This window comes from Channa argus, chromosome 2 (genome assembly GCF_033026475.1).
Source record: "Channa argus isolate prfri chromosome 2, Channa argus male v1.0, whole genome shotgun sequence".
NCBI classification, from domain to species: domain Eukaryota; kingdom Metazoa; phylum Chordata; class Actinopteri; order Anabantiformes; family Channidae; genus Channa; species Channa argus.
The window spans coordinates 11095624-11119157 of record NC_090198.1 but is presented as its reverse complement, the minus strand read 5'-3'; the positions used below and the strand labels follow the sequence as shown (position 1 = coordinate 11119157).

The 23534-nt window shown below is 40.0% G+C and overlaps 1 protein-coding gene across 3 annotated transcripts in view; it reads left to right on the top strand.

The window, feature by feature from the left end:
• The first annotated feature begins 1929 nt into the window (after nt 1-1929).
• Nucleotides 1930-23534, top strand: part of LOC137113969 (protein unc-13 homolog C) — a 97865-nt gene continuing 76260 nt past the window's right edge. For 2 of the 3 annotated variants that reach the window (XM_067495316.1, XM_067495315.1), the window contains exons 1-6: nt 1930-2487; nt 6334-6409; nt 8492-12727; nt 18901-18923; nt 19556-19602; nt 20516-20594. In XM_067495316.1, coding sequence (XP_067351417.1) covers nt 8686-12727; nt 18901-18923; nt 19556-19602; nt 20516-20594 — 4191 coding nt within the window. In that variant the 5' untranslated portion in view covers nt 1930-2487; nt 6334-6409; nt 8492-8685. The remainder of the gene's footprint in view (nt 2488-6333; nt 6410-8491; nt 12728-18900; nt 18924-19555; nt 19603-20515; nt 20595-23534) is intronic. The other variant, XM_067495317.1, reaches the window with a different exon arrangement.

The following is a 23534-nucleotide window of genomic DNA, read 5'->3' as shown; positions in this document are numbered from 1 at the left end:
TTGTGGACGGGACCTTGTTTTTAGCAGCACATTTATATTTTAGGACTAAGGAGCAAAGCTCAATAAATCTATGTTAGCGGGTCATCAGGGTGCACAGAGGTTGTTATAAGTTATTGTTCACGAGATCTGAGTATTTGCTGAACATTTTGGAGTAAAATGTAAATTAGTCTGTTTTTTTCCCTGTAGTCACTTGTATTTATGGTAAAGCTAGAGATGTGGGTGTAAAAAAATAAAAAATAAGTTGGATTTAAAACTTATAAAATATAAATGTTATAAAAGATCATGGTGAAGGAAAGAAAACTGAAAAGTGTTACACAAGCTTGAGAAGGCAAGGGCTGGAGAGAGGAGAGTCGTGTCAGGGTGGAGGTGGAGAAGACCTCGGGAGTCTTGGCTAGCCGTCTCTTGGCAGCTGAAGGCACCAACAGGAGCAAGGGTCTGTATTTCCAGAAAAGGCAAAGCGTGACACAGTGAACACAGAAGAGAAAGGATAGTAAGGAATGAGAGAGATGGACCAAAACATGTGATGACCCTTTTTTTTTAACCGTGAAAGACAACAGTGTTGGAACAATGTTCGGCAGTTAAAATACCCCATAATCTTTTCCAGACACAACTAATTTGCTGATTTACCGCAGTCTTAGATGACATTAGTGAAGTGAACCATGTCAAATGCTAAATTAATTATCACTTGCTCTGCTATCTTTGAACACAAGTGCACTCCAGTAATCAGAGGGGATCATTTGGGTCAGGGCCGGTGTGGCTCACACACAGCTGAGGTTCCAGGCTGCAGTTGCTTTTATCAGTGGCAGGGGGCGAGCTGGAGCCAGAGACTGCCTCCTCCAAACCCCCCCCCCCCCCCCCCCCCCAACTTCTATACCATGCACATGCGCACACAGTCAAACACATCTCCACATCCTGCCCGTGTCCCATGTGACAAACAGAGAGAGGAGAAAAATGTGATTTAGCTAGGAGGCCAGACAATTAGTGGCTTTTGGAGAAAGGCATTACACACATCTGAGCTGATGGAGGGAGGCAGACTCACGCACACAGGAGGGGAGATGAGTTTTTGAATGCCTAATCATCACCAAGACTGGAGGACAATTGACGTGGACTGTCCTGTGACACTGTACCTGCAATGTTGTCATGTCATTTAAGAAAGAAATAAAAAGACTCATCTACCCAAATGTCAAACCAGGAAAATTTAAAGCACTTTAGGGCAAAAATGACCTCCTCCACTGCCCTGTCTGTGAAGAATTTTTTCCTCCAGTCTTGCAAGTCGGCCACGTGCTTTTCACGCGGCTGATGGCGTTTTAATACACCAGACTAAAATTTATAACTAAAGTGAAATGGGAATGAGTAATAATGTATGACAAAATTCTCAGTGAGAGAGTTAATTATGTGGTGTGTGAATATATGTAATGCACTTGTGTGTGTGTGTGTCTGTGTGCGTGAGTGAGAGGGAGAAAGAGAGATACAGATGGGAATGGTCTTCCTATGGTCTTCTTATGCGTGTTTGACATAGAGAAATTAAAGTGCGCTCTTTGTGCCCCCCACCCCCAATCATCTCCATAAACGTCTGCAGTTGAACGCGTGCAGGACGCGTGTACAGCTGACAATGAAAAATGGGAGCAATAGGCTGCGACTGCAGCCTAACGTTGTTCTTCAACCGGTGTCTTTGGTGCTCAAAGTTTATTGACCTATTACATAACTCAGTTTCCATTGGAGTGTGTCTTTTTTTGCACACACACACACACACTGTGAGATGCCCCTGAGTGAGGGAAACAATAAGTAACGGAGGAACAGGTAGTTGATGATAGAATTGTGTGTGTGTGTGTGTGTGTGTATTAGGAGTCCGTTTATTGTTTGTGTGTCTGTGAGCTTGGTTCAGTGAGCACAGAAACAGAGAGAGAAGAGAGAGAGAGAATTTTGTGTAGGGGAGGGACGGACCTTCTTTAGCCGGGGAGCAGAGCTTCACTCTGAGCAGCCAGGAGTAGTAGCAGCAGTGCTGTCTGCCTCCCCATCAGCACCACCGCCACCCGTCTGTATCCCATTTTGGAATAGACACCCCCGTGCAGTTAAACTGTCCGTGTCACTGTGCGTGTGTTTGTCAGTCGTGGATCAATTAAAGACCACCAGGTTACGGTATTAAAAGGCACATCTTCGCCCCCCACCCCTGTAACGCGATCACGGGTGCGCAGCAGTGGAGCAACAGAGGGGAGCACAGACGGTGACATGGAGGAGAGGTCTGCGTGTGTTTCTTCGCGGAGGCACGGCTCTGGGATGTGGTGTCTGACGGGCGCGGAGAGATGCTGTGAGCTCTGGTATTAGCAGGCAGCTGCGCACCGTGCCGCTCTACCCCCGCCCTCCCTGCCCTCCCAGTATCACTGCTCTCCTTGCACCGACCATTCGCTAAAACCGGGGGAATCAGCTCCACACGACTCGCTGTGCTCACTACCGCTGGCGTCCTGCACGGGGATTTGGCACAACCAGGTATGTGCAGCCACGTAGCCCCATTTTGGGGTTGGATGCCTGTTTGTATGGTGTGGGGCTCTTGGCTGCTTGACTTAATCCTATGTCTTCTTGTTGCTTCCCTCCTTTCCTTCTGTGGCCCTGTCAGTGGATTAATGAAACGTTATTTGAGAATGATGCAGATGGATGGCATCATCTATCGATGTAGATAAGGTGAAAAACACAAAACGTGTAAGGTGTCAATGTAATTCTATCGACTTGCTGTTAAATTCCAGATTTGATACAAACACTGTCGATTCCAAAAATGTCACATTGCTCTCAGTCTCACATTTCCCCGTGTTTTATGCATAATGCATAATATGAACGCATGTGAGCAATGCTGTTGTTTCTCACTGAGCAAATGCAATGAGACTGGTTCTCGCCATGCCGGCCAAAGAAAATGGTAATATTTTGATTTACGAGGGGAGACAATCTGTTGTGATGTTGGCTGGTTTCCTACGGCTGCAGGCAGATATTTCACTGTTGGGAAATTCACAGGTTAGAAGAGGATAGGCAGAATGAAGCTGAGGATGGGCGTGAGGGCAATATGATCTGAGGATGCACACACCCTCACACGCTCATCCCCCACTATGCTTCACTCCTTTCTCAGAGCAGCAAATGCACGCTTAAAAGCAACCATGCACAGAGGAATGCATAGAACACATGTGTATGCACGCACGGCTGCACACGCAGATGCACAGGCATGCACACACCCACATGTACGCTAATCCACAATCGGCTATAATCCATGTGTTCTGAGACATGACGTAACACACGAGCATCTCTCATCTTTATTCATCAGTTTCCAAAGGTTTACACTATGTATTCCTCAGTTTCACCCAAGATGATGAGAGGGTGAAGAGCACATTGCAGCATGTAGTAGAACTGCTTACAGCATAATAACCCCAAACTGACATACTTGCATTTTTATCAGGGGGAAAAAGCAGATTGTACTATTGTGAGAAATAGGTTAGCATGCCTCAAACTGACACCCACTTTTATTAAAGGAGAATGGCATATGTAGTAACACTGACGAATTGAGTGGTTTGGAGTGTTCTGCTAATCAGATGCATTAGGAAAAGGGAGAAATGGGTCCACAGACATTAATGCACCTGGGGTGGCAGTGCCTCAGAGCATTGGGAGTGGGTGTGGCTGAGGTGCTCCCCCTTCTCTGGAGGTTTCTCCAGTCTGACTCACAAATGGGAGGAGCTCCGCCACCTCAGGACCACAGGAATTCCCAGATTCGGTTTGTCACAGTAGCTGGCAGGCAGGATGAAGTTATCTGACCAATCATGTTGGTAAAACAAGTTGTTTTACTAGAAGCTAGACAAAGAGTTTGTGGAGGAAGTTACATATTGAGACGACTGAAGCCATTGGAGGCTGAGTGCCTTGCTCATAGGCACTCGGAACTGTAATAGGATCAACCAGCAACTTATGAGGAAGGAAAAACAATTAACAAATCAAAATCTAAAATACTATTTACATGTTACTGGCGCATGGAGTATATGACATGCTTGAGCGTGTCTAAAGCCAGATTCTTTCATCAGATGATATCATAAAAAAATAGTAACTGCCGAACTCTAGCCAGTTACTATTAGAAAGCCTTATTTTATGGCTGGTAGAAGGTGCATAGACATAGTTTTTATAAATTAACTGCTTATGACTCACTTTGTTATAAAAAAGAAACAATCAATAGTGTCCACTTATCTGTACTTGGGTGCAACAAAATGAGTCTTGTTTCACTAAATGTGCTCACATTATGATACCCACTGTACTGAAGGTGAACAAAGTACAGATAATGCAGATCTAAACAAACCAACATGTAATCTCATTATCACATGAGCTTGTCGTGCTGGTTTTGACTAAGTGCTACCCTTTCATTTGTAGCCCATTTGGTGCTGAACCTGCCCACCGAACCGTGTCTTTACAGACCCTGCTATCAGATTGATAGTCGGATAAGGTGATCTAGGTATCTGTCATCCTTTTCTCCTAATTCCTGCATCATTACACTCTAATAGGATGATATAGGTGATATCTTGTGGGCATTATTATAGAATTATTTTCATTTCAACTTCAGATCTGGAAGAAGGCAGGTACTTAATTTTTCACACCTTAACATGCAAATGTCAGGATGTTGGCTCTGTTAAGAGAAAGGTTGCTCCCTAATTGGTAATTAACACTCATTAAAGGCAAGTATTCTTTTAGTGTGATTTGTTCAGACCGACTGGAGCCAAAGTGCATCTCAGTGTTTACCGTAATGGATGTGCCAGTGTCTGCTACAGTAAACAGAAACATCACAGATGCAGCCAGATATGATTGTGGCTGTAGGTTAATTTAATACATTTAATAAATTAAGTACATTCTGAAAATGTCATCACAAATAATCACAAAACATAACTGAAATTAACTGGCAGTCATTAAGTCTGGGGTCTCAGTTTAACAAATGGCATAATAGAAATTAAAAGCTTAGCATGTGTAAGGTAATAAAATGGCTAACAGGACTATATATACTGTAATTAAAAACAGAATCTGGACTTATAACCTTTTTGCCTTTAAACTTTCTGCAATTTGGAAATTGACTTTTTCATCAATAAAATCTTTCCTGTCTGTTCTACCCTCACACCTGCACCAAGCCCTCCGATATATATATGTGTGTATGTGTGTGTGTGTATATATATATATATATATATATATATATATATATATACACATAAGGAGCTTGACTTGCTTGAGAGCCAAGACCCTAGCCATTGTCTTGCAAAGGCTATCATTATCATACCCACTTTTCATTCAGCTTATTATATTTTGTTATTCAAGTGTGTAGATAGTAAATATATAAATTTATTATACAGTTGTTTTTGGTATTACTTTCTTCGTGCTTGTATAAGAAATCACTGAATGGTAAATAAGTCACTAAATTCCAATTGACTGTAAAGGCTTGTCTTGCAATTGGAAAATAGCACCATAGCAATAGCATTTTCCCAATAACAATAGTTATTTTTAATGACTCACCCTCCTGAAACAATATATTGTTGTCTTATCTTTTCTTTTTCCTTTACTGTGCTCTGATAGAAAGCATCCGCCACAGCCTTAAAATCCAGTACACAGACCACATCTGATATTACTGCAGTTATCATCAGTTTACATTTACATTACATTTACATTTAGTCATTTAGCAGACGCTTTTATCCAAAGCGACTTACAAGTGAGGTACAGGGCAAGCAGTTACACCTCTGACTTGTCTTGTGTCTTAATTTATTATTAAAGGGCAAAGACACCCATAGACCACCCACACTGGTATTTTCACTTATACTGCCTGATGTCCATTTTATTCACTTATTTCACTGCGTAACTCCATACTCCTGGGCCAAGATTGTCGAACTGTAGACCTCCCTTCTGAAGACCTACTGTAAGGTCTAAAAGTGAATTCAAATATAGTGGTCCCAATGGGGCTGTGTCACAAGTTCTGACATATGAGGAGCGTTTCAGACAGACATAAGCAAATGCATTAATGCATTAAATGCGTTAATTTGAAAACTAAGTAATTTTTAAAGAATACACTGTGTAAATAAACCACAATAAATTACACAATAAATGAAATATTCAGATATTTTTATCCTCTGCTGAAAGTAACAATTTTGTTGCTATTTTTTAACAGATAAAAAAAAAACATTACCATTGTGTTGATTCTTACTTTCAAATATGATTAAATTTAAAAAAATGCTGCTAACGAACCTGATACACCTTGTGTGTGAGGACTTTTACAGTTGTGAAACACTTCAAGTACAAGGACCCTAAACTCATATGTTTCTTATCATTGGTTTGCAGATCTGATGGCTCCCAAGATGTCAAACCTGCAGTCGGACCCTTCTTACCTGCGTGGAGTCTAATCAGTCTAATCAGAGTAATTAAAAAAACTTTTCATTTGTTTACATTTGAAAAAGAAAGCTGTGATGTGGTTGTTTTATATTAGTGGATTACAGGTAGCCCATGTTTCATCAGTGTTTTTTGTGATGTCCCTTTAGGGATCAAGTACTATCTGTAAAACACAACCATAGCAGTAGCAGAGGTCATTCCTTTAGCACAGAATTAATCAATCAACACATTTTAATCTAACAGCTTTACATGCAGTTTATTTTATAGTAGCAAATCAAACAGGCAAAACATTATGACCACAGTACTATTTTCACTTATCCTGTTCTATTGGTGAATAAGAAATATAGTTTCCTACTCTAAACAAGAAAATGTTCTCCTGAATGAGGCTCTTAACCCTCAGCAGCTCACTGATTAACATGAGTCAGCTGTGGTGCTTTGGCATTGCTTAGTTATTGTGTGCAGACATAAGCGAAATTCAGATGAGAGCTGAAAATGTCAGTGAAAGGGGTTGTGGCAATGTCAATACATGTTTAAAAAATACATGATGTGATTTATGTATGGGAGGACATTTTTAGGTCACGACCTATCAGTCGCAAAAGGCACACTCTTGGCTTTATGCCAATCTTTGAGAGAGCTGAGTCATGAACCTTCCCATGCCATAAATATATATGGTAATCTATCTCTATCATCCTGGTGGCGTTTCATTTCTGTAATGATACATTTTGTTGATGCTTTTTCCTTACTTTCACTGAAAATCCTGCATGCCTGTGATACTGGAAGACAGTTTAGAGGCAGAAATTTTAATCAATGTGCACTTTTTTATTTAAATATTTGGTCAAAGTACTTATTTAGTACTTATCTGCATTTACCAAACTTTAGTTCATGCATTAAAATTCTTTCTCTTCCACAAGGTCTTCAAATTTATATACCAATATATTTTCTTTGAATGACCATTTCAGTCTCCAACTGGCCACAAAGCTTAACTCATGAAGTTATCATGTTCCTAGTTTCATTCCTCATACATCGCTGCACACTTTGGCAGACAACCTAGCCTTAAGCTGTAGTTGCTAATGTCTGGTCCTTCTTCAGAGCCCGGCAATAAAAGCTACCTGGGATGCTGTATTTCACAGCTCATTTGAAGAGAGCATGTCTCTGTGGTCATGAGACTGTAGACACATCGAGCTCTAAATCCCAGAACTAATGTGGAGCAGCTGTCAGCTCCTCTGCTCAACAAACATCTCTCTTTTGACTCATTTGGCTAGTTGCACTCTATAAAAAAAAAAAGCTGTTAAAGGTTTAACACTATGCAGTTTGACTCAATAGATTACTGGTTTCGGTTCCACATGTTAGGTTGGCCACTGTGTCGTCTTTATAATTGTATATATAGACATTTTTACATCCTGATTAATTCTTTTTTTAACCGTCCTTGCAACCGTGCAGCTTTTATTACCTTTAAAACTATGTGCCAATAATTTTGCTCTCATAAAATGTGGGCGAGCAGTTACAAAAGTGGCTATGTTCTATGTCATTTATCATATCAATCAGGAAATAAAAGCTGAAATTCTGATATTTATCTTTTAATTCGAAACTCAAATGTGTTCAGTGCAAAGGAAACATAAATCAATTGGCCATGCTATTTATATACTGTATATCTGGAGGGGACTGTATGCTGAGGTTTTGGTTTAACAAAACCGGAGGTGACAGGTTCAGTTCTCCAGACATCAATGCTGAACTGATTGGGAAAAGTGAAAAGCCCCTCTTTAAAACCCGTCCTTAATCCCAACTACTCCAGTCTGGGAGTGTGTGTGCGTTTGTGTGTGTGTGTGTGTGTGTGTGTGTGTCCAAAACAGAGGTACAGTAGGATCTTAGTTGAACTACCCAAAAATGACTTTATATACTGTAGATATGACAGTTTCTGCTGCTTAAACTTTGAATATTGACAAATGAGAGACTTCTTACGCTATGGTTGCATATTATTTAAATGATATTCTGCTGTACTGGTAATTGCAAAATAATATAGTAAGTATTGGTTATTCCTACTTATGGTTACGTGTGATTTGGGAAGCTGCTAACCGAATGTATAGTAAAATATTTTCATCTTGTCTTTCAGAGAGATGTTCCTTATCTGGAGGAAGACCACTGGATTAAAATATATTAGTGATTCTATTTGTGGACTGCGGTGTTAGTGATCGTGAGCTTGGCTTGTTAAGCACAGGTTGATTATCCTTGGTTCACCACTGCTGTATCCTCAGCTAATTTCGCCATTCACCAGATGACAAAAAACACTCCATAGGATTGCCATCCATGGTTTCTGCCCTAATCAAGACTATATCGTCCTACATTGAAAAGATTTGCAAAGGAATGTTTACAAAGAAATTGGCAAACCCAATAAAGAAGAAACAGAGAAGTGAATATAAAGAGCCCAAATTGACCACTGATTTGCAAGCACATAATCCAACTCTCTCTACCACACTGAAGACCACGGTTAAAAAGATTTCCAAATGCTCTTCGGCACGTAATATATCACTCGAAGAAGACGACGGAAAGAACGACTGCTCATCTCTGTCACCTACTTTCAGTTATCGTGTAGCTATAGCAAATGGACTTCCGAAAAACTCTCTTTTTTTGAACAATAATGACAGTATCTTTTCTGAGGTTCTTTCAATTGACAGTAGTTTCTCTGACTCACTGAGTGAGACAAAACCTGTCCGGAGACTGGATGAGCATAAATCACACACTATGCCAGTACGAAGAAACAGAAAGAGCCTCATTAGTTTGGCTCCCTCGGATGGCAGTTCGGAGGGTGAACGAGTGGAACGCTCCAGTCTACATACACTTAGGCTTGGCGCCCTTCGGAAGTTAAGAAAATGGAAAAAGAGCCAGGAATGTGTTTCCTCGGACTCCGAGGTGAGCAATTGGAGGAAAACTCTGGGTATCCGAAGCAAATCCTTGGATCGTGCTGGACGGCAGCAAAAAAGTTCAACCTTGGAGCCTGGCTCCTCCTCCACAGGTTGCATTAGTCAGACACAGGATGTCATGGAAATGATCTTTAAGGAGCTTCAAGGGATCAGCCAGATAGAGACGGAACTGTCTGAGCTACGTGGCCATGTTAATGCCCTGAAAAGCTCCATTGATGAGATCTCTAGCAGTGTGGAAGTAGTTCAAAGTGAGATTGAGCAGCTTCGCTCGGGCTTTGTCCAGTCCAGAAGGGAAACACGTGATATCCACGACTACATAAAACAAATTAGCCACCAGGCCAATAATTCAACATTGCGTTTTCTCAATGTTCCTGAAGAAAGGTCAGAGAAAACAGAGAGTCTCATATATAAAATACTTAAAGACAAAATGGGTTTCATTGATGCCCATAAAACACTAAAAATTGAGCTGGCACATAGGTTAGGCCAGCAAAGAGAATGTTCTAGTGCAAAACCCCGTCCCATTATTGTTATTTTTGCAACAACGCAAGATAGAGATTTAGTCTTGAAAAAATGCTATAAACTTAAAGGAACAGGTATTACAGTTTCTACTGACAGCCTAACTCATGATGGAAAGGACCGAAAAGACAAAACAATGTCTTCTTCACAGACCTATGAAAGCATGGATATAAAGGTCTCGGGAAAAGATAAAGTAGTCGAAAGTGATGACTGGGACTCAATGGACAGTGACAAAGAGCTCGATGAATTAACAAGAAATAAATATGCAATGGTGATTTCAAAGCCCGTTCACAAGAGCAAATCAGAGAAACGGCGATCCCACGACCACAGCAGATCAGGAGAGGAAGCAGGCTACTCAGGCGCTGTGCATTATGCTGATGACTCCTACTATGACCCAGACAAACATGCCAAGGCTTACTACACTGATTTGACCCCTGGTTGGCTGTCTCAGAGTGACTATTCCACCCCTAAACTCAGCCGCTCTGAGTCTGACTGCTCAAAACTTTGCCAGTCATATTCAGAAGACTTTTCAGAGAGTCAGTACTTTACACGGGCTAATGGCTGCTCCCTGCTGTCCTCCTCAGACCAGGAGCTTTGGCAGAGAAAGCAAGAAGACATGGCCTCCTCCTGGTATGCTAGCCCCAGTCACGCTATCAGTCATGAGAATCAGACCAATGAACACAATGAGGTTGAAACAACAGAAACCATTGACAGTGGGGTAAGCAATGGGCTTGTGTGCATGTCTGGGGACAGAAGCCACTACAGTGGCTCCCAGCTGTCCCTGCAAGGGGATTTATCACCCTGGAAAGACTGGCATCATCTGGAGCAGGGTGCTGACTCTGGCTTGGAAGCCTCTATAGAGGTTAGCAGTCCCTTTGATCCATCAACAATTCCTGGTTTTCCAGAAAACATCACAAAATGTCAGGAGGTTGATTTACAATTTGAAGGAGATGAAGAATTTATGATGCTTGACAGAGAACCTGCTCTACCACCTATTACTACCCACATCATACCTCCCATTACAGAGAGGGATTCTGTCATCAAGACCTCTGCTCGGCAGTCTAAAGAGGCAAGCAAGGCTATCACAAAAGAAACAACTAAAGTATCACCTAAAGATGCCCCCAAAACTTCTGCTAAAGTGACACATAAACCAACAAAGTTGGTGTCTAAAGAGGAAACCACCAAAATATTGCCAAAGGAAAGTTCCAAGGTATCTACTAAAGTTGCACCTAAAGTGGCCTCTAAAGCAGCTCCTAAAGAGTTACCTAAAGAAACTAAGAAAACAGCAGCTAAAGAATCCTCTCAGGTGTACCCTAAAGACAGCCCTAAACTCACTTCTAAAGATTCCACAAAGCCTAACATTAAAGAGGTATCCAAAGTGGCATCCAAGGTAACATCTTGTGAGGCTCCTATAGTCACTCCTAAAGCTACCCCAAAAGATAGCCCAATAATGACTCCTAAAGAAAGTCCTAAAGAGTCTCCTAAAGACAGCCCAAAAATGACCCCTATTGATAGCCCTGTCTCAACTCCTAAAGAGTCTCCTAAAGAGGCTGCTAAAACCATCACTAAGGAACCCTCACAAGTTGCATCTAAAGAAGTTGCCTTCAAGGTTGCTAAAGAGGTTACCAAAGAAAATGCAAAACCGCCCCCAATAGAGTCCCCAAAAGAGATAGCTAAAGTAACACCTATGGAGACTGCTAAAGTATTCAACAAAGATGTTTCTAAAATACCACCTAAAGAAAGTCCCAAGACTCCTCCAAAAGAGAGCCCTAAAGCCACCCTAACAGAAGCCCATAAAGTACTGTCCAAAGTAGCCTCTAAAGATGTTCCTAAGGACACACCAAAATCAGTTCCAAAAGAAAAATTCCCTGAAATAGATGTCAATCATAGCTTTCACCAGGCTCAGAATAAGTCTACAACAATGTACCGCAGTCAGAGTGAGATTAGAACGGAGAAGGTTGAGGAGGTTCCCAAATCTTGGAGCAGTAGGCTAAGTATAGATCTCAGTGAAAAGTCATTTGGGTTTGGCTTTGGGTCTACACTGCAAAGGGCTAAGTCAGCCCTTGAGGTTGTTTGGAAATCTGGCTCTCAGAGTGCCCCTGCCCCTTCTGAGGAGCCCGCAAACTCCTCCTCCTCATTTATGGGACGTTTCCGCACCCTGTCTACCTCCGCTGCAAATAACTCCAGTACAACAATAGATTCAGATATCCACGCCGAGCCTGTTTTTCACAAGACAGATGAAGGAAAAACAGCTGCAGAGGCCGAAGGTGGCGAACAGTCAGTAGACAGTGAGACGCACTATGTTGAAGTGATGGAGCAGGTATTAGCTAACTTGGAGAACAGATCTAATGCTAATGAGACAGATGAAACAGATGAGGCAGTGCAAGAATGTGAGACTTCTCAGGACTATGATGTGTCTGATGACATTGAGGCCTCTCAAGAAAATGACGCCTCTCAGGAGTTTGAGGGCATACAAGATTTTGAAACCTCAGAGGACTATGAAGCAAATAAAGAGCCACGAATTCTAGAGTATGACTGTAGCTTGGATGAGCAGTTTGATGAGGAGTACAGTGAGGAATATGAAACGCACCCTACTGGGGACACTGCCGAATATGACGCTATGGTGGAGTACGTAGATGTAGAAGAAACAGATGAGACTGAAGAAAATGATGTGACAGAGGAGATGGATGAAGGTGATGAGGACTTAGAGGAGGTAGAAGAGATAAAGGAAGAGGTCATTGAGGTGTCTGAAAAACAGGAGCAGCAGCAGGAAGATGAAAACAAAAATGTTCCAGAGGAGAAGCCCGCAGAAACACCACCCAAGAAGCGCGTTCGACCCACATTTAAGGAGGCAGCACTGAGGGCCTACAGGAAACAGATGGCTGAACTGGAGCAGCAGATCCTGGCAGGAGGTATGACTCTTCACTCCTTTTATTTGTCAGTGTCTTTTTGATTTCACACAGTTTTACATAGCTTTACATTGGTAATATATGGTGGGCCATACTTATGTTAGGTTAAGAGTTAAGAGTAACAACAAAACATATTGAACTTAAAAACTATTTCAGTGCTTTGGTGTTACAGAATGTGAACTAAAGTAGCAAAACATTATACAAGTGTCATGTGTTGTGCAGTCAAGGTATAGTAGAGTCCACACTAATTCTTATAGTTGACCTTAACACTACAACAAAGAGACTTTCAAACTGTAGCATATGCTAATAGCAAAAGCCTAAGTCTTTGTATACATTCCAGTTGTTAGAGAGAAAAGAGCCAAAGACTGTGGCTACATATTTATGGGATTTATGGGCACCTTGAAACCACTTTTAAGATGTCCACTCGAATTGATTATTTATTTTTGGATAACAAAATAAAGAGGGGACTCTCTCTGAAGGTGGATAGCAGCATTATTGGTAACACTGACCTTGTATTTCTATTTCCATGGCATAGAACTAGATTATAGGAAACTGTGGCTCAAGGGCTATAACTCTCACAAGTTTTGTGAAGCTTGATCATTCATCTTCAAAATTTAATAGACCTTAAAAAGCAACATCTGTTTTTTCACAATGAAAAAAAAAACATGACTGGGCTTTTTTAATGTGGTGTTATTGTGGTGGTAGATTGTTCATGCAAGTGTGAACAACTTACTAAACAAAATGTTCCGTGTGCCACTGAATTTTGTGCAGTAAAAAGTCTGAGATATTTCACTCTTTTGTTTTTTTTTGTTTTGTGTAACTTTGCTTCACTGCAGTAGCTGTTATATCAAATTACAGTATAGCTGATAGGTCAATGCTTATGTAACAGGACACAGTTTAACATCAACATGTGTTAAAATGGTTAAGATTAATTCCTTATAGGAAAGGTAGTCTTTCAATTGGACTAAAATAAGACCAGGTCATTTACTCTCTTACTTAAAATGCAAAAGTTCCTGACCTGTGTACTGTTGCTACAGTTGTGGTATTCATGGTGAGGTACGTATTGTAGTTCAGGAAATGCATGGGACTTCAGAAGAAGGTTTGCTCTGAAGCCACAGAAAGAATGCACTGAATGCATTAAAGACATAACGAGATGAGAGCTGATGCGACAGACTGACTGAGAGATGTGTGTATGTGCGAGGTAAAGAGTGCAGTAGTAAAACAAGACCAATATATTTCCTGGTCCATTGACTTTGGGATGTTTTCTTCATTTTTCAAAAAGCCAGTTTGTGACTTGGTCTAAAGTGCTGTACAGTGTTTCTATTTTCGTCTGTAGTGCTTCTGTAACAGGTAATGTCATTGCCACTGTTAAATTAAACTTAAGATGGGGTGAGACAGGCCAAAATGAGGAAAAGAAATCCGAGGCAGGAGAAATTATAAACTAGGTGCAAAGCTATTGTTTTTTTTACATAATCAGGTGAGCAATCAAATATCTTTGTTCACTTATTATGCCAACGGATATACAGTGTGTGGCTGTTTTCATTCCTTTAAGGTTTAAACCCATGTCACCTAAAAAAGAGGTTGTTTAAATACTGAAAATAAACACTGATAGCAATTTTTTGGTCTTAATAACTAAAATTAATACAGTAAAGGAGCGTAAAAGTCCATTCATAATATCACAGAAAGATTGTTTGAGGTGTGGCAGGACCATGAGGTAAAAGACCTGCTATTTGCACTGTTTTATTAAATACTCATAGTAAATTATTTGACAGCATAATGTAATTCCGCTACATGTGTCTTTCTTTTCTTGTAACAGAGTTGATGGAAAATCCTGTAATATGGATTTTTTGTGACAAGGGGAACACTTGTTTGTCGTTATTACTGTTGGTTTCCCAAATTGAAGCCTTAGCTTGACTCTCTCATGTCACTCTTTCCGCATACACAAATCCACACGAAAAATGTGTACATAACAGTCATCAAAATCCAGAATTGTCAACAGATCATCATTTGAATGAAACACACACACACACAAAAAAAAGCATAAGAGAAAAAAGAGAGACAGAGAGAGAGGTAAAAAAACTGAGTGGCTCCACTGTCCTCTAATCTAAAAAGCTCTGTTTTCGTGACTTGTCACCTGACTTCCCCTCCCTCTAGACTATCAAAATAAAAGTACTTATCTAGTACAATATAAAAGTCATAATCTCTTCCTAATATAAAGCATTTTAAAATCGACCAAACACAATTCACATCCAGAAAATCAAAGAAACGTACTGAATATTGTAAATGTTTCTTCCACTTATTTATTATGTAAATTACAGTTTTACTTATTAACTTAAATTGCTCTAATCAACCAAACATAAACTGCATTTAGGCTCCTACAATTACACTACACAGGGAGAAAAAGTCATAGTGGGAAGCACTCACATACATGAGTACTCCACACTCCCCTCATTAGCTTTATGCCTTCATCTCTTGTAGCTGATGTGTGTTCATCATGCTCGTGCTCTGAAGCATGCTGGCTTGGCCTGTGTAGGAGCTGTGATGGGAGTCTCAGCAGTGCTGCCACTCCTGCCAGGCCTGTCTTCAACTGGCTACAGGAGCGTCTGTATTCAAATGCTAATTCGCACTCCCAAGGGCATTCTGTAACCAGGTCAGCCTTGCTTCGAATATTTATAGAGGTCTACTGCTAGTGAAGTTTGCTGCTTGTTCCTGAGGTAGAAAAGAGGTAGACCCTCTTTATGCTTAGTGCACCATTTCTTGAGAAAGTGTTGATATGAAAAATGCAGATGCTGGGAAGTTCCCTTTGACTTTGTTTGCTGTTTTAGGTCATACACTCCTGTTTAAAGCAGTCACTGATTCATTATCACCGTTTTCATCTGACTGCTGTAAACATGGGCTGCCTTTCCCCCCCAGTTTGCCCTTACAATTCACAGGGTGTTTGACTTTAGTTTACATTACCTCTGGGTTTAGACACTCATAACACTGTACTCTGTCTGTGTGCAATGCTGCCATATGACCATGATGCTTGGACTAGGCAAACCTTCATCCGTACAACTTAAATAAGAATTTATAACACAAACAAGCATATTTCTTTTATGAGATGAAGGCAGATAATCCATTTTACCCACAGTGCTCTATCCCTGGTTCATGCCGTGTGGAATTCTATTTTTGAAAGAGAAATTGAATGAAATAAACCCACTGACATCAGCCTGCCTCAACCTCAAAAATCCAGTTGAAAATGCAGGTCCTGATGTGAACAGTGAGTAGTTTGCACATATACACTCAGTTCGCAGTTTATTAGGTGCACAAAGCTTCAAGCAGTGCAGCAGTCCTGAACTAAATCCTCCCATTGTGAAATGAAAAATTTGGTTTTCTGCAAACTATTTTAGAAAGGTATTGACTGAGTTATTAGATCATTTTCGAGTATGTCATTTGTGTTGCTGTTGAATTGTATTGCATTATTTGTATTATTTAGTTTAGCCATACTTATATAAGACCTGACAGCTGTCAACTACAAAACTGTCAAATGATTGAATCCACATGGTCTAGTGTGGTATGATGTTGAGTCATCTGCAGCGAAACAACAAAGTTATCTGTGAAGTACAGTCACGGTGTGAAAACCTATATTCTCTATTCCGGGGATAGTGGTGGTTAGGGAGTTTGAAATCAATCAAAGATAATTTGGAGTTATTTAAGTTTTTTAGCAATACTTGCATTTACAGTCAAAAGCATATTTACATTGAAAAGTTCATTACTTTCACTAAAATAACATGTTTGAAATATAATAAAAATATATGTGTATTACCTTAACTTGTACACATAACGTATGGTAACAAATGATGCTCTCAGCTGCATTATGGAATAGCATGTTTTGATTAAAGGTTTTTAATTATTTCAAAGTGCTCTGAGCAGGGGTTTTCACCACAAAAAGAGATTGCTTAGGCTGTTAGGCTCTGATTGCATCTGAAACAGTGCTAACCTACACTCCGTAGTGTCCTTGAATGCTTCTCCCCCCCATACACAAACACACATACACACACACACACACACACACACACACACACACACAGTGCTGCTGCTAACAGACAACTCACCCCAGAAAATCCATACTTTTCTTACTCAGGATTGTTTAAAGCTCTTCTCACTGGCAGAGAAGCAATATCCAATAATAATAATAATAATAATAACAACAATAATAATTATTATTATTGTATGCGATGTCACTCAGTGTTTTATGAAGCTACTGGATGAAAACATTTGCCACAGCTACAAAGTCTTTGTAGCAGGCTCTGTACTTATAGGTAGGTAGTTATCGTTGCATTATCTGTTGTTGACATTAGAGTATAATGACACACAGATCAGGGTTGTTGTGGGTTTGGGATGAAGTACATAGTATTCAATACAGAAGCATCTTACACTGACCAATCACATAAATTATGGCTCTTTTCCCTTTAGGCAGGTGAAGAATAATCTATAGTTCTATATAATGGCATATCATATATTTTAAATTATAGTGCTGTAACGTATTTAAGTTCAGACTCAAAAGCAATTAAAGGTCAAAAGTATGCAGTGCAGAGCAGGCACATTCAAACAAAGCCTGGCAAACTCGGATAAAGGAGGCTGGCTCATGATTACAGGAAGCAAAGATGGCCTGGCAAATTATAACCTGAAGAGGGCATATATCCAGAGTTTGCTAAGAAAGTTTTTCAAAATGAGGAGTGGGTCGGGTGACGAGGTGATGAGGGGAATCAATGCAAAACATAATCTAAGGTGTTTTTGGATTTGTGCTGCCCCTACCCTATTTCAGTCTACCCCCCCTTTTCCCCCTACTACAACAACCCCTTCTTGAAGCTGAATGCGAAAGCATCAATAAAGTTTTGCAGACTGGCACAGGTCCTTAATTAGCTTGATTTCCTTTATTTGTCATGAATTCCTTGGTAATATGAACATGTTCTCATTGTGATCATATTTTATTGTTCTTTATGCAGAAGAAAAACAACATGTTCCTGTGTGTTTCAGCCTAATGCAGGCTTTTCTGCTCAATGAATGATGTGAGCATGTGTATCAGCACTGACATGCAGGACTACTAGGTTCCCTACCCCAACACAACCTGTAGCACACATCAATTACATTTCTGTTCCCCAGATTTAGGGGCCTGTAAAATGTGAGTAGCCTTTATATGAGTAGCAGGTAGAGGAGATGGCTTTATCTTGGAGCTTATCAGATCACAGTCCATGGCAATTGAAGTTTAACTTTTCTTGAGTCCTGCATCTCCTTAATCCAGTACTAGACAAAATCAGCCCTTTCCACAGTTTATACAACCTAATTGCTTTCATGTTGACAAAAACGCATTTTAAAAACATCATTTGGGCCATCATGAAACAATATACCTAAGGTGATCACAAATGCCTCTATAAAGTAGCCTACCAAACACTGCATCTACCAAAACACTGTGTACTGTGTTCTAAAGAACTGCCCTGAGCCAGAGTTATTTCAATGTTTATAATGTGTTTTTTAATCTACTGTATGACGTAAGCAAATTCAAATATGTCCTGGAAGCTACATTACCCTCTGCATTAGTGTTGCAGTAAGTGCAGATCAACAATAACCAACGTATCATGTCATTTTAATCAGCTGTGAACAGCTGCTTTCTGCTTGTAACACATTAGATCATGATTATGCTGCCATTAATCACACATGGATCAATAGCACAGTAATTACCCATCTGCACTTCTGCTTGTATAAAGGGCTTGCCCTCTAACAGTTCTTCTCTAAAATGGCAATATGATACCAACAACTTATGCCTAACTCATGTTCCATGTATTCCTAGCTATGACTGTTCACTCTGGTAATGTTATTGATCACAAGCAATGTTTTACAATTTGGGCGGCATTGATGTAAAATGTTATTCAATGAGTAATGTTCATATTGAAACCTTTGCTAAAGGCTACTGCTGTGTAATAGAGCTTTGTAGTGGCTGCACTGTATATGGTATTCCCCCTTCATAGCCATTGTCCCTGAGGCCAATGCTGAATGCATAAATTGTTGTGCAAAACGAAATTGTGTCATCATGTGGTAATAGTTGATAAGTGTTGTACAGCAACTAAGTGTGTGTATTTCTTATAGTGAGCTGTTCCTTTCTAACTCTTCATCCTCCTGTCATTTTCTCATTTCAGACACCAGTGCTTTGGAGACTCAGGTTTTAAGTCATTGTTGATCAGTTTTTATATGAATCAAATGGAGTCTTGTCAACTCCTTGCACGTGCATGTGTTTGTGTGTATATTTGTGTATGTGTTTTGTGTGATGTGCAGTATGGGTGTGTTTGTGTCACATTTATTCATGTGAGTGTTTGTTTTTCTGTGAATAAATTGAAGTGATCTGTAAGAGAGAATGCAGCATGTGCCTTTAAGTCATCTGGATGTTATGTTGTGCTGGTTATCCTTTTATTTGTCTCTTTTCAGAAAATGATTTGTATTTCAAACCAGACAGTTTTGTCTGTGAGGAGGGAATGTTGCACAATAGGCAAATCTGGCCTGCAGCACCAAGAGCGGCAAAACTCTCAGTCTTGAGCCCACAAATTACATTGATGTGGAATAATTTGGTCTTTTGCCTGCGGTGGTTCTCTTTCTCATCACATCCTCTCCTATTATTTATCTTATACTGAATTGACCTTTGGTTGTACTTTATTATTTGGATAATTGTATTATTGTCCCAAGCACATTCTGTGACAGTGGGAATGCCTTTGGTTTTAATTTTGCTGCTGTTTGCTTTAGTTGTGTGCACTTTCCTTGTATTCCTTGTTTTACATTGTGTGTTTCCTCTCTCTGCAGCCCCGCAGTGTTTTGGATCCCAAAGTGCTCGGCTTGCAGTCTGGAGGGTAAGTGGTGGCTCATTTCCTCATCTGATCGGCTCACAATTACACAAATCTGAGCTGCTGTGCTGTTTTGTACCCCCATGCTGAGGCACATATAGCAGAAATTCTAAAGACAAGCTGACTCTCTGGCATGCAACCCCCAAAAAGGGCCGTGCCCCCTCTTTTGTGATACACACCAGAGAGAAGATGGATATACGAGATGACTAATGCCCTCACAACATCTGTAAATTAACTAAGCGTTCTGTTATCAGTAATGAATCCAACTTTTGTCCTGTCCTGTGAAGAACAGAATAGCTAATAATCATATATAATATCTATTACACCAGACCTGACTATGCAGAAAACTGCAACATGAGTTTGCATAAAGGGCGCCTTCATGTTGTGAGGTCATTAGAGAGGCTGTGAGTGACAGCTGAGGTGATGCCACTGAGAGCCTCACAGAGAAGGGCCAAGAGTGATTCCCAAAATGAGGGAGCTGTGGAGGGCACACAAGGGAGCTGGAAGATGAGCGGGAACTGAAGTATTATCTATACTGAGAAACACTTATCTTACTGTATATTGCCCGTGAATGAGGTATCACATCATTGTTTTGCAGTTTGCATGTTTTTCCTATAGTGGGCCTTAACTGTTTAATCCACTTGATATTCTGTATTCCTCGAGTGTGATATTAATCTAAAGATAAAAAATGGGAAAGGAAAGGCAAAGGGTGAGTACGATTACAAGGAGCTCTGGTGTAGGTGGTCAACACATGTAAAGTGAAGAGGATGATGAAGAGGAAAGTGAAACAGGTTTGTTGGAAAGTATGATCCATGGTGTGTGCCGAGTGTGTAAATCAAGGCCCCCCCTTCCAGTAATTTCCCCACCAGCATTGCATTATTATGATATTAATACACCTTAAATCTGTCTGCTTCTGCAGGGCTGGCAGTATTCTTTATGGTATTGACAGCATGCCAGATTTACGCCGCAAGAGGACAGTGCCTCTTGTCCGAGACCTGGTGAGTCATCTGCCTCAACAAGGATATGTGTGATTTATGTCAAATCTATGAGTGATGCCACATTATACCAATGGTGGAATCCTGCTGTGTGTGAGTATGGGCCTCTACTGAAGATAACAGTAAATTTAATGGCTCCCTGACAAACTGTGATGCTGCTTTAAGTGACAGTATTTATTTTTTATCATAATATCCTGTAGAGTTAAAATATTAGAACATAATATTATTTGAGCTGAAGTCTTTGTAACATTACAGGTTGATAAAACACATCCCAGTCTGGAGTTTGTTACAGCATTTGAATGGTCTAATTGAAAATATTCACCTTTAATACAGTGCCCTTTGAAGTTTTCCCCTTTTATTTTCTTACAACTTTAAATCACGGTCAATGTAAATTGATACATTGACACACGTCGCCATGGTACATTAATAGAGGAGTGCCGCCTTAACTTTGAGAAACAGTTAGCAGATCTTGCACAGAGTCGCTAGAAAACTGTTTATGATTAGTTTTTCCAAATATTATTGCTTGCAAATTAAAATTAGTTTCTCCAGGTCAGGTCCCGTTATCCAAACAAAACATATGTGGTTATCCCATTTTAACCACTGTAGCAGGAACAGGTAAACAGACTGCATAGATCACAAATTGTCTCCTGCATCCCCCAACAGTTAATGCAGCTTAATAAAAAACCAAAGTCAGGGGATGGATACAAGAAGTCACGCATTATGTACACTCAAATCCATCATTACGAAATGGAAGAAATGTGGCACAGTAGGGTTTGATTTGGCACATGATTTATTTTTTGCCTTAGTCTTGTGATGAAAGTCAATTTTAGTTTTAGTCTAGTTTTTGTCTTTGTCTCATTCTTGTTCCATGCATCAATCAACTAATCAAAAAATATTTCACTCACACTGTTTTTGATGTGTCTTATAAAGGTGGTTGCCTCAAATGTCATCATGCAGGAGAGAGAGAGACTTAGGTAATTACTAGTCCACCTTTACAGCCCTGCTGAGTTTACAAGCAGTGATTGCAAGCTATATTGGGTCACTGTAAAAAGAAAAGCTTTCGTCGAAGAGATTGAAATTTTAGGAGTGTAATGTTTGTAATGTAAGTCATGCAACCATGGTGTAGATTGTTTACAGCCTAGGAATAACTTTTTACTTCTGGTGATTGTATTTAAGCTTCAAAATTCATAAAAGTGGTTTCATCTGTGAACAGAAACTTTCTAAACAAAATGGGCAACTATCATATTGTTAATATTTGCTTGTCTCAGAGCTTATTCACCACAATAATCCAAATGTCAATGAAAAGATCCCATCGGGGGAACAAGGACAATGCTAACTTCTGTGTTGACCTACAAAAACGGCCCTCCCCGGCCCTCCATTGTGAAGTTAGTCTGAAAGTCTGTTTATTTGTTCACAAGGTTCTTATCTCTTCTCTCTGAAGAGAGCGATTCAGAAGCAGCTTCACTTATATTTTGTGAAAAATATAGTTCACTAAGTTGAGCTTGGGAGGCAAACCTAAATTGTTTGATAACATGGATACAGCAGGATTTCTTTTCATGTTGGCCTCAGCTGGCTTTGCATCATACAGCCAAAGTGACACGGTAATGAACCTAAGTCAAAAACGTTAATGTTTTGGATCGGCCAAGTCAGGAGCCAGACTTTAGTCCAGCTGAGGATTTGTGGCTGCACTTGGAAACGGCCGTTCATTCATGGTCCCTGTGCAACCTGACAGAGTAGTTTTACAAAGAAGAATGGGGAAAAATCGCAGTGTCCCTATGTTCAAAGCTGATTCAGATGTTATCACACAGGCTCAATGCTGTAATTGGGGCCAAAGGTGCTTCTGTCAAATACAGATTTGAAAAATGGAGTGAATACCTCTGCAATCACGTATTTTACATTTAATGCTTTTATTCAATTGGCATTACTTGTAGAAACCAATTTTTCTCTTTTGTTTATTCTATACATTTTCAAAAAAGTCAAATTACATTGACCGTGATTCCTAATAATGGGGTGAATACTTTTTATAGGTGCTGGATGTAAACCTGATATGCAAAATAAAATGGATTTTAAAATCTTGCATAAACTCATTGTTATAAAACCACGGCTGTTAGGAGCTGATTGGTGATAAAAGCAACCATTTAAAAACTCTGGTGATTTAGTGTAGAGCACTGCCTTGTGGGAATGTTAAATGTAACCTTAGCCATATGTCTATGACTTGATTGACTACACTAGAGAACATTTAAGACATTGCATCACAGTGATGCTCACCCATTTGTTTTTATTGCATCATAATGTGTCATAACATATCCCACAGAGAGGCCTGTTGCAGTGCAGTCCTCTTTAGCACTGTGCCACATGGTTAGTCATTTGGAAAGACAACAGGCTTTCATCATGCCAATAGGATTTCTGTTTGTTTCTAACTGTTTGTCCATGGCGTACTGCACAGTATCTGTTTGTCTTGTTTTTGTTTGTTTTTCATCGTCATTGATTTTAGGCTAGAACAATCTAGGCTAGATTTCTTTTCCTTTTTAGCACTATTTAAATATTTCCTCTTAAATACAAATTAGCATTTTTTGCAAATGATAATGCAGCTTGATGTCATACAGATAGATGCTGATAAATGTTTTATATCACAGTGAACAACATGAGTTGATGCTGTATTTGTCCATATCTCTCATGAAATTAATAACCTACAATGTCTTGGTAAGTATGGGTTGTTGTTTGGATTTTGCGTGTATATTTGCCATTCCTACATAGACCCATAACGGCTATGGGTGATATTTTTCTGTGAGTTGTCAGATTTCAGCCTTGCCGATGCTTGACCATTGTTCTCCTTTTGTTGCACGGCAGGGGTCGAAAAATTGCATTTGATTTGAAATGCTGACAACTCAACCCAAAAATATATCCAGGAGACTTCATTGATTTTCTGATTTAACTGTGTGA